The 12288-nt window shown below is 38.7% G+C and overlaps 1 protein-coding gene and 1 long non-coding RNA gene across 51 annotated transcripts in view; one reads left to right on the top strand and one right to left on the bottom strand.

Annotated features, from left to right (window-relative positions):
- The window catches only part of SUPT20H (SPT20 homolog, SAGA complex component), a 49111-nt gene extending 38346 nt beyond the window's left edge, over positions 1-10765 (bottom strand). For 23 of the 50 annotated variants that reach the window (XM_077974244.1, XM_077974234.1, XM_077974240.1 and 20 more), the window contains exons 1-5: positions 10643-10765; positions 4854-4949; positions 1962-1997; positions 1271-1329; positions 928-994 (exon numbers count right to left, since the gene is read on the bottom strand). In XM_077974244.1, coding sequence (XP_077830370.1) covers positions 928-994; positions 1271-1329; positions 1962-1997; positions 4854-4856 — 165 coding nt within the window. In that variant the 5' untranslated portion in view covers positions 4857-4949; positions 10643-10765. Of the gene's footprint in view, positions 1-927; positions 995-1270; positions 1330-1961; positions 1998-4853; positions 4950-7706; positions 7850-10642 lie in introns of all 50 variants that reach the window. The other 27 variants (XM_077974245.1, XM_077974237.1, XM_077974242.1 and 24 more) reach the window with 2 other exon arrangements.
- A 51-nt stretch (positions 10766-10816) lies between these two features.
- Positions 10817-11669, top strand: LOC144336287 (uncharacterized). Its single transcript, XR_013407917.1, has 2 exons — positions 10817-10890; positions 11249-11669. It is a non-coding gene; the product is annotated as an uncharacterized LOC144336287 (long non-coding RNA).
- Positions 11670-12288: the final 619 nt, after the last annotated feature.

Genomic DNA, 12288 nt, shown 5'->3' on the forward strand with positions numbered 1-12288 from the left:
ATGTAGTAGGCACATTTAGCTGGTGGAGAGCAGCTTGCCAATTCCAATTTAGAATCTTCATATATGCAGCTCTCTTATTTTAGTTCTGTCACTGAGGTGATGAATATGTACATTCTATTGTTTGTAGTGATGATTCCATGGGTGTTTCTATCTACAATGCACATGTCAAAACTTAAAAAATATATACTTTAAACATGTACAATTTATTGTATGTCATGTATATATCAGTAAAACTTATGAAAAACATACTGTAAGATTTATAAATTTAAAAATAATTTTTTTCCTAATATGAAGATTTTAAAGTTAGATACTACTGGAATTCCACTGTTTCTGGCCTGAATAGTAAAACTGTATTCATTTTTAAAGACAGACAACAAAAGCTCATAGAGACCTTTAAGGCTCTTCCAACCCGAGGGCTCAAAGACATCAATAAATCAACTTCTGTTACATTTCTACTACCCACATCTTTTGCTAAATAAAAATGAATTAAGTTAAATTGGCCATGAACTCGTTTTATGAGCAAGCTCACTTTTTATTACTGTACTTGAATTTCATACATGCTCTGTAATAGCTCTGGCTTTCCAGTTCAAATCATCATGAGAAAACAGGTTACTGCTATAAATTTGTAAATCACTTCTCAGACGAAGAAGCAGCAAAAGATAATATATACTGCGTCTTTGCTCATCACTTCCTAGTGAGACAGTCTGTTATTCAATATAACTGTTCCTTCACTCCTACCTCAGCAGGTGATCTCTGCCTGGGGCCACATTAGCCAGAGCTCTGGGTCAGCTGCAGAACTGACTAGTATCTGGCTAAAAAAGATGTTAGTTCACTCACACACACAAAAATAATACTCCAAATCTAACTCCTCCAAATTACTCTCTTCTACATTTCAAAAGCTACAACACAATAAAAATGTATACTTACCTTAACCTCAGGTTCTTTTTCACATTCTTCAATATACAAGTCATAAAGTTTTTGAAATACAGATTTTCTAAAAAAATTTAATGAAACAAACATATAAAATGTTAATATAGTAATCATCATGACATGAATGTTATTTAATTTTTTCCTAAATTTTAACATTTTTTCCTCAATTTCCCAAAAACTGGGGTGGAGCTGAATATAGTAGCTAACATTAACTTAGAAATTCCTAATACATGCAAAGAACCTATAAAATTTCTAGTTCAGTGCCTACTAGGAACGCAATAAAAGGTGGCCATCATCATATTTCAATGAATCTAAGATGTTACCAATTAATTATTCATACCTTCCACTTGATAGGTATTTCCTTTTAGGAGGTCTCTGTCGGGCACTTTCAATGACATACTAAAAAACAAAAGTTTATGAGAATAGCTAGCCTTTTGCTTTTGACTATGAACAACTGTATTGAGTATATCTAAAACATAAGTAAGGCTAAAAAGGCTATTCAGTCACTTAAGTCTCGGAATTACATCTTGTAGGAAAAACTACTTAACATATAAAGATAAGTTTCAAACAAATGAAATTTGAACTGCACTACACTTTAGCAGAGTATTTCATTGCCATAAGCAAAATCATAGTTTCACAACCATGACTTTCACAGGTCAGAAATATTATCAATATATTTTATAGTTGTTCAAAATATGCTTAATGTATGAAAAATATTATACTGTATACCTTAGCTATTTTTTCCTTTGAGTAATTAGAAAACTTGTCAAAACAGGAAAATACAATTTTGGAAATTCTATATCCTTGTTCAAGTAAGTTTTATTCCATAACATTATTATCTTGAGGATTCCAAGTAATAGGTGATCCAAATATCACCTGGTATTTTTATATATTTATAGCAAAATGATATGCATACTTGTCCTAAAATAATAATGTGCTCCTTTAAAAACCACATACAAAAATCTCTTAAAACTGAGCTTTTGTCAGTTAAAGACAACACTATTTCAATATGTAACTTAGTCACACCTCACCTCTGCACGATCCAAAGCTAGTTCTAAAGCTTGTTGCTGTAAAAAGTAAATAGTATATTTGGCAACATTAGTTATTTCCACAAAAAAAATTTAATATACATTTAACATTTCTAATGTTTTCTAAAACAGGTCTAATATATTCTCCTTTATTTGTCTCCTCCACTCCACTCTATGATCAATATATACACCAAAGAAAAAATATGAGTCTTGGGCACCTGATTACTAACAACAAACTAAATAAGAATGCTAACACGGTCTCTCTGGTCAGTATTTGTGAGGTTAACATAGGGGAGGTTTGGATATAGCAGCTATCATCACTTCATAGACTTTAATTTTTAAGAGCACCGTTCAAAAAAATTTACTGGCCATAAAGTATACAATCAAAATGAAGCAAAGGCTAAACTCTCCTAATTTGCTAAAAATCTTGAAAATTGGGAGTGGGGTTGTACTGGCACTTAACATTAACTTAGAAAGTGCTAATATATTAATGCAAAAAACCTATAACATCTCTAGCTCAGTGCCTAGAAAGAATGCAATAAATGATGGCTATCATTGCCATGTTTCAATGAATTTAAGATGCCACTGAAAGCATGCATCATTATTTTGTGTAACATTAAGACAGAAAAAAAAAAAGCTATAAATTGTAAGATATTCGAGTATCAACTCATCAATTCAGTAATATTAAAATATAAAAGAAAATGAACCTCAGAATTGATGAAATATTTTACTGTTACTACATGTAAGGTTTGAGATCCCTATCCACTCATTTCTTAGAGACGAGAAAAAAATATGGTGAAGCTATGCTATTTCTTCATTTGTAAAGCTTTCATTTCTAAAGACACATATGAATAAAAGCACTAGGTCCTAAACAAAATCAAACATGGCCAGGCATGGTGGCTCACGCCTGTAATCCCAGCACTTTGAGAGGTCGAGGCGGGAGGATCACCTGAGGTAAGGAGTTCAAGACCAGCCTGGCCAACATGGTAAAACCCCATCTCTACTAAAAATACAAAATTAGCCAGGCGTGGTGGCACGCGCATGTAGTCCCAGCTACTCAGGAGGCTGAGGAAGAAGAATCACTTGAACCCAGGAAGCAGAGGTTGCAGTGAGCCCAAATCGTGCTATTGTACTAGAGCCTGGGCAAAAAGAGCAAAACTCAAGTCTAAAACAAACAAACAAAAAACCCTAAATATACCACCAGTGGTTCTCTTTCTCGTTTTTTGTTTTATAGTATTTTTCATTCACAATGATAGTCATTTTTAAATTTTATTCAGAGGCACAGAACTTTCAGTTTTTATTTAAAAGGACTTAAATTCTTCTGTCTTATTTTGTAGATTCCAATACCTCAACCTACCAAATTGCATGTGGGTAAAAACTCCTACCACCCACCAAAGTCCCAGGAGGGCAAGGGGGAAAAACAAATACTGCCACCCTTTGGAAATCATGGGAACTTTTAAGTGACCACCTAGTCCTAAGGATGGAGAATTTGTATAATTCCAAAAATAGTGGGCCTTCTTGCACTGTTCAATAAAAAACAATCCATATTATCAAATATCTAAATATGATAAGTGAAGAAAGTCTGAAATCTGCCATCTTTTCAAAACGTTCAGTTGTAACAAATCTACACCAATTTGCTTTGTTAAAAAATCTTGGCCAGGCACTGTGGCACATGCCTGTAATCCCAAAGCTTTGGGAAGCTGAGGTGGGAAACCAGGAGTTCGAGACCAGCCTGGAGAATACAGTGAGATTCTGTCTCTCTCCCCGCCAAAAAAAAAATCTTATAAGGAGCAGATTCCCAATGAAACTGGTTCCCAGGATTCAAGTTAAGATTCCTGAATCCCATTTTCCCTGATCCTATTTTCCACCATGAAAACATAATTCTGTACATATACACTTCACAAATACAGAAGGTTCTTTTAAATATTGCCCATAAAAGTTTAGAGTTTGTATCAAAAAGTTATAATAAACACAATCAAATATATATAGTCTAGGACAATTTTAAACAGTCAACATCTCAAGTAAATATTTCGTCTTCTGAAATTAAAACTTCAAAGGGTCTAGAGAGACATGTCTACATACATAAATAAAAGCATCATTCATTCATTACCTCCTTCAAATACTTAAGAGGAAAATGATTAGGTAATATAGATGCAAAATATAAGGTGTGGTCAGAACCCCACTGTGATATTTCTACTTTAATAGGGGAGGAGTGGATAGGCAAGAACCCAAGAGGATAAGGAAGATGGATGTTTTCTGAAGATTTGATGCAGAACAGGGGTTACCTAAATAAATAACATGGTGGTCAATGTTCATTTATTCTCTGTCATATGCTGCTGCTTCTCTAAAACATTAAAAAGTGTTTTTCTCCTTTAGTCTGTCATTTCTTAATGGCAAAAGTTAAATGCCTACTCCTAAGTATGTTTAGTGACCCTAAGTCAGTGAACAGAAATGTGCCTTTAGAAGCTCAGCACTGATGCTGCCTGAAATACGTTATGTGCAGTTAGCAGGTTACATTTGTTTTCAAAGTTTAATAAAATCTAAAGAAAAGCTTTAAAATATGAGAAATCTATACTCCCCAAAACTGTTTGTATTTACACCCATCCTCCTTGCCAACGATTTGGAATACGGTAAAGCAGATAGTAGTAAATATTTTTAATACTTCATAAACACAAGAACAGATAGATGGATGAATGTGATCATTATAACACTGATTAGTGGGGAACATATTTTATAGAGAAGATTTTGCAATGTGATTGCTAAGTAATTTCCCAGTTGGGATAACTTGTACAGCTTACAAGAGTATTTCTTTATCTACAGTACAAATATCTTTATGAAGATGAAGGAAGAGAACATTCTAAAACACAAATTTGAACATACTGAGCTGCAGCTTACCATTATGGCATAAAATAAGGGTCCAAAAGAAGAGATAACTTATGTACGCTGATGAAGTGGGGTGAACACCATGTCTTTAACATCAATCTTACAGTACTGAAAAGCAAAAACAATAAAACCCCAATATTAACATAAGGCTATTAAGAGAAAAACATGAGATTACATATTTAATAATTAACAAGGAAAATCACTTATCTTTTTAAGACATATATATTTTTAAGACATTTTTTAATAATGTGTAACAATAAAATTCATGTGCTACAACCTATCCACTCACTGCTGAAAAGTAGTTTTAACGAGGTAGGGCAAAACACATTTGCAAGTTACAATTATTACTCCCTTTCTTCAAAAATATTTAACATCCCCAGAGAGAAAAAAAAATTTTTTAAAAATCTCTTCTCTATCACCACTGTTGCTGTTCTCATTTTTCCTCTGAATTATTTTAATAGCCTGCCCACTGGGCTAATTCACTATACAGCTGACTTTACAAATCACAGATATAATCATGTCTGCTGATAAAAAATCCTTACTAATAAAAGAGGACACAAACAAATAGAAAAAAAAATCCATGCTCATGGATAGGAAGAATCAATATTGTGAAAATGGCCATATTGCCCTAAGTGCTTATAGATTCAATGCTATTACCATTAAGCTACCATTAACTTTCTTCACAAAACTAGAAAATACTACTTTAAATTTCATATGGAACCAAAAAAGAGCCTGTATTGCCAAGACAATCCTCAGCAAAAAGAACAAAACTGGAGGCATCACGCTGTCTGACTTCAAACTACACTACAAGGCTACAGTAACCAAAACAGCATGCTACTGGTACCAAAACAGATATATAGACCAATGGAACAGAACAGAGGCCTCAGAAATAACACCACACATCTACAACCATCTAATATTCAACAAACCTGACAATATTCAACAAACCTGACAAAAACAAGCAATGGGGAGAGGATTCCCTATTTAATAAACGGCGCTGGGAAAACCAGCTAGCCATACACAGAAAACAGAAATTGGACCCCTTCCTTACATCTTATACAAAAATTAACTCAAGATGGATTAAAGACTTAAACATAAAACCTAAAACCATAAAAACCCTAGAAGAAAACCTAAGGAATACCATTTAGGACATAGGCATGGACAAAGACTTCATGACTACAACACCAAAAGCAACTGCAACAAAAGCCAAAATTGTCAAATGGGATCTAATTAAACTAAAGAGCTTCTGCTCAGCAAAAGAAACTATCATCAGAGTGGGAGAACATTTTTGCAATCTATCCTTCTGACAAAGGTCTAATATCCAGAATCTACAAGCAACTTAGAAGAAAAAAACAACCCCATCAAAAAGTAGGTGAAGGATATGAACAGACACTTCTCAAAAGACATTTATGAGGCCAACATATGAAAATAAGCTCATTATCACTGGTCATTAGAAAAATGCAAATCAAAACCACAATGAAATACCATCTCACGCCAGTTAGAATGGCGATCATTAAAAAGTCTAGAAACAACAGATGCTGGTGAGGCTGTGGAGAAATGGGAATACTTTTACACTGTTGGTGGGAGTGTAAATTAGTTCAACCATTGTGGAAGATGGTGTGGCGATGCCTCAAGGATCTAGAACCAGAAATACTGTTTGACCCAGCAATTCCATTACTAGGTATATACCCAAAGGATTATAAATCATTCTACTATAAAGACACATGCACATGTAACATATGTTTACTGGAGCACTATTTACAATAATGAAGACTTGAAACCAACCCAAATGGCCACCAGTGATAGACTGGATAAAGAAAGGGTGGCACATATACACCATGGAATACTATGCAGCTGTAAAAAAGAATGAATTCATGTCCTCTGCAGGGACATGAATGATTCTGGAAACCACCATCCTCAACAAACTAACACAGGAACAGAAAACCAAACAGCACATGCTCTCACTCCCAAGTGGGAGTTGAACAATGAGAACACATGGACACAGGAAGGAGAACATCACACACTGGGGCCTGTTGGGGGCAAGGGGAGGGAGAGCATTAGGACAAATACCTAACACATGCAGGCCTTAAAACCTAGATGACGGGTTGATGGGTGCAGCAAACCACCATGGCACATCTATATGTATGTAACAAACCTGCACGTTCAGCACATGTATCCCATAAATTAAACTAAAATAACAATAATAAAAAGACACATTATCTAGCATGTTTGATACAAAAAACAAAAACAAAACCAAACCTCACTCCTTGGATACACGCTTTTAATATTTGGTGGAAAGAGAAGGGAATTTATAAACCATTTCTACTAAATACTAAAATATGATGGTTTTTTTTTACCAGGGCACAGCCCTTGTTTGTTTTTTAGATGCAAAGGAATCAGCTGCTTTTTCCATTTCTACTTGAAAAAATAACTGATAAGCAAATTATAGATATTCAAACAAGTATTTCGTGCTTGCTTAAAAATAACAAAGTAAGCCAATCACTTCAAGAAAAACAACTTCCCATGTTAAATGGTGCTGGGAAAACTGGCTAATAATAAAATTTGAACCCATAAGGTTATAATTTCAATGGACTTTTATGTGACTACTATTATTCAAAGGCTTTTTCTGACGAGATTGCTGGTGACACTGAAAAATCGATTTTTTGATATTGTTTAATGAAATGTATTGACATTTAAAAGATCTTTGTAACTCTCACAACTTGATTTTCCAAATAACCAATGAATGAGGTTTCAAAATTATGCATGGATAAAGACTGATTCAAAGTTGCAGAGAGACAAATGGATTTCAAACTAACAGAATATAAAGTTCACTGATAAAATTTCAAGTTCAGATTGCAACTTAACTTTGAAAAACAACGATGTTTTGAGTTTTGTGCCAGGCGTGGTGGCGCGTGCCTATAGTCCCAGCTACTTAGGAGGCTGAGGGAGGAGAATCGCTCCCGGGAGGCGCACGTTGCAGTGAGCCGAGATCACGCCTACACTCTGGCCTGGATGAGAAAAAAATAAAATCCTGTTATTAATATCCTCCAAATGCCTCAGGATACATTTTCCAGATGCCAATTCCAATGCCACCAGCCCTTAAGCAACTATGCACTCTTGAAAACCTTCTTTCTTGTAACTACAGGAGTTCTCATCCTGGCTGCACAAAAGTAACTTGCGGAGCTTGAAACTGTGGGATGCCTGTGACCCACTCGCTTGAGACAGATTAAGTGGTCTAGAGTGAGGCACGGTCCCCATTTTTGGAGCTTCCCAGACGAGTCAAATGTGCTGCCAGGGTTAAAGCTCACTCTGCCTAGCCCAGAGATGGTGCATAACATTTGCTCTGAGATAAGACTGGGCATGGTCGTTCACACCTGTAACCCCAGGACTTTGGGAGGCCCAGGTGGGAGGATCATCTGAGCTGAGGAATTTGAGACCAGTCTGGCCAACATAGTGAGACCTTGTCACTACCAAGGCAAGAAAAAAAAATCAGTCCAACATAGTGGTACACGTCCCAGCTACTCGGGAGGCTGAGGCAGGAGGAGCACTTAAGCTCGGGAAAGAGTCTGCAGTGAGCCATGATCACACCACTGTACTCCAGCCTGGGTAACAGAGCAAGACCCTGTCTAAATAAATAAATAAATAAATGAATAAAATAGAAAACATTTGCTCTGAGAGTGATGACAAAAATTATTGTTAATCTATTCACCTAAGTTCACATAACCACCACTGGGTGTCTACACAGCTGAACTAAAGCACAACTTCTGATGACAGAAAACAAGATTTTCCAGGTAAAACAGTTTTGCTTTGATTTTTGGTGAACCCCAAAGCTTTGTTTTGTGTCAAGTCATTAAAAAAAAAAAAAAAAAAAAAGGGAAAGGGCCAGGTGGGGTGTGGCTCACGCCAGTAATCCCAGCACTTTGGGAGGCCAAGGCAGGTGGATCGCTTCAGCCCGGGAGTTCGAGACCAGCCTGGACAACATGGCGAAACCCCGTCTCTACTAACCACACAAAAATCAGCCGGGTGAGGTCACGTGCACCTGTAATCCCAGCTACTCAGGAGGCTGAGGCAAGAGAATCGCTTGAACCTGAGAGATGGAGGTTGCAGTGAGCCAAGATCGCGCTACTGCACTCCAGCCTGGGAGACAGAATGAGACTCCGTCTCAAAAAAATAAATAAATAAATAAATAAATAAATAAATAAATAAAATAAATAAAATAAAAATAAATAAATTTTGGCTAGGGCGGTGGTTCATGCCTGTAAGAGGCAGAAGTAGGTGTATCACTTGAGGTCAGGAATTCGAGACCAGCCTGACCAACAAGGCTGAAACCCAGTCTCTACTAAAAAAAAATTAAAAAGTAGCCGGGTGTGTTGGCACACGTCTGTAATCCCAGCTACTCGGGAGGCTGAAGCAGGATAATCGCTCTAACCGGGAGGCAGAGGTTGCAGTGAGCCGGGATCGCGCCATTGCCCTCCAGCCTGGGCAAGAAGAGTGAAACTCTGTCCGGCGGGGCGGTGGACTAAACAACTTTTAAAAAAGGACTAAACTCCTAATACAACACAAACACAAGCACCATACAACTGTAAATGATTTACAACCGTTTACAATGAGTAAATTATTACTCCTACCCTTGAAGAGCTCGTAGGAGTTGTTCTTTAAGTTGAATTTAGGTTAAGGTAAAAATGTTCTGACCACTGAATTTGAAGACGAAGATACGCTACGTACTTTCAGACAAAATATGATGACTTTAAGATTTCTTGTCACTAAATTGGGGATGGGGGCTTACTAACTTTATACTATTTAAATCCTTCAGACAAAAACTAGTAACTTCACATCTCTCACAAAGCAAACATTCTGACTGTATACAGTACTAGAATCTGCGAGAAAATTGTAATCATTATCATGTCCATTTTATAGAATAAGGCAATCAGAACAACTGACTTTCCTAACATCACAGATCTAGACCAGAATTCAGAACTCTCGACATCCACTCTTCGGTCCCTTCCAACATCACAACCTGCAAACTAATCAAACCAGCACCTGTTTTTACATTTAAAAAAGCAACGCATTTAAAAAAAGGACCCAATTATGCTCAGAGACGAATACGTATTTCTCAATTTGGGTCTAACTTTATAACATGGTGATCAACCCAAGTACACTGTACTCAACTCCGAAAATCCTGCTCTTCACTTTATATTTTGAGTCCTACTAGAGACTGATGAATTGCACTCAAGAAGACGCGGCCCCCACTACGCAGTGGTTACGGGAGATGGCTTCCAGGGCAACTGTTCTCCAAGTTCATTTCTGAGCGCCGGGTAACCATGGCCAGTAATTAATCCAAATTCTAAACGTTGCTATCAATTCTACTGATTTCCCTGCTCGACCAGTCTTCCCACTGCAGGAGCTTCTGTCACAACTTAGGCTTTACCTGTAAAACCGTCATCTCCACAGAGGAGCGACCAGCCTTTATGCAATATGGACACCAAGAAAAACGCCTCCGAAGACATGCAAGGCAAAATTCTTGCCAATGTCCGGAAATACCCGTATCTGGAACCCAAAAGTCAAACTAAAATTCAAAGTTCGGCTTAGCAACACCGCGAAAAGCGATGTACGCGGCGTCCGCCCGGAGGTTAGCTGCCCCAACCCCCGCCCCGGCCTGCCGGGTCTCTGGGGACCCCGTCTTCCTCCAGCGGGCTCTGGGATGCGGCCCGCTCACCTCTGACCCTGGCCGGATCTCGCGCGCCTAAGCCACCGCGTTGCCAGTCGCTGGTCAGTCCCACCCACCTACCGCCACCGCCCACCTGTGCGGGTCGCCTTGCCGCTAAGACGGCGCCGCCTGCTCGGCCGCAAAGCCCACCCGCCCCCTCGGCCGCTGCGTGCTGCACCCACACCAACGGCCTGTTCCGGTGGCCGCACTTCCGACTGGCGGGCTGGGCCGGGGGGCGGGGAAGGCGGGCGGAAGGGGAGGAGCTGGGAGGGCGGGGCCGCGGCCAGGAGCCTGCCTCGCAGCGTTCAGCGGAGGATCCCAGTGAGGCCCGCAGAGACTCAGGTCTGGGCGGGAGGCGGGGCCCAGAAGCTCTGGTCAGACCTGCAGTCCCAGTCCACAAAATGGGAGGGAGGGTGTAGATGTGAATTTGGGGAAAAGCGACCCTGTGGAATTTCTAGAGTGGAAGAAACGTAGAACTAGCTTTTCTCTTTGCTTAACACATCCAAATGGAAAAACAGCGACACCGTTACCTACATTTACTAGTCCAATGCGTACAACCTTCTGTAGTATATCAATTGCCAATGAGTTTAATGTTTTTTAAAAAATCACCCCAGAGAAGGGTTCTAAAAATTCAGAAACCGCATTACCAGCCCGCATTGTAAAGTCTGTTTTGTTTTGTTTTGTTTTGTTTGTTTTTCAGACAGTCTTGCTCTGTCGCCCAGGCTGGAGTGGAGTGGTGAAATCTCAGCTAACAGCAACCTTTGCCTCCTGGGTTCAAGCTATTCCCCTGCTTCAGTCTCCGGAGTAGCTGGAATTATAGGGGTGCACCACCACACCCGGCTAATTTTTGTATTTTTAGTAGAGACTTTCACTATGTTGGGCAGGCTGGTCTTGAACACCTGATCTCTAGTGATCCACCTGCCTCGGCCTCCCAAAGTGCTGGGATTACAGGCGTGAGCCAATCGTGTGCGGCCTGGGGTGAACCTTTTTAATGAGCATTTATTATTTGCCATTCACAATGCCAAGTGTCATGATGAATGAAAATGTCTTGGAATTAGAGGTGGTGGTTGCACACATTATAAATGTATTAAAGTACACCTCAAAATAAAATCCGAACACATTAAGTGGTTACTCCCATTCTTCCCTTTCTCAGCCCCTGGTAAATGCCAATCAGCTTTCACACTGTGGTACCTAATATGGATATTTCATATAAATGGAATGTGTGACCTCTTGGTCTGTTTTCTTAGCATGATCTTTTGCAGGTTCACCTTGTACACCTTGTGGCATGTATCAGTTCTTCATTTCCCTTTATGGCTACTATTCCACTGTACCTAGATGCCACAGTTTTACCTGTCCATCCACTGATGGACATTTGGGTTGTTTCCACTTTCGGGCTATTGTGAATAGTGATTATATGAACATTTGTATATAAATATTTGTTCAAGTCCCTGTTTTCGATTCTTTTGGGTATAAACATAGTGGAACTTCTGGGTCTTATAGTAATTATACGTGAAAATATTTGAGGAACCCATAAACAAATGTTTCTGCAGCAGCTGACCCATTTGACATACCAAGAGCATTGTCGGGGATTCCAATTTCTCCACATCCTCATTAACACCATAATTTTCTATTCCTTTGATAGTAACTATCCCAAAGGGTATAAAGTGGTATTTTATTGTGGGTTTGATTCGCATTCCCTAATGGCTAGTTTTGTTGAGCATCTTTTCACGCTCTTGTTGG

Source organism: Macaca mulatta, chromosome 17, assembly GCF_049350105.2.
Source record: "Macaca mulatta isolate MMU2019108-1 chromosome 17, T2T-MMU8v2.0, whole genome shotgun sequence".
Taxonomy (NCBI): domain Eukaryota; kingdom Metazoa; phylum Chordata; class Mammalia; order Primates; family Cercopithecidae; genus Macaca; species Macaca mulatta.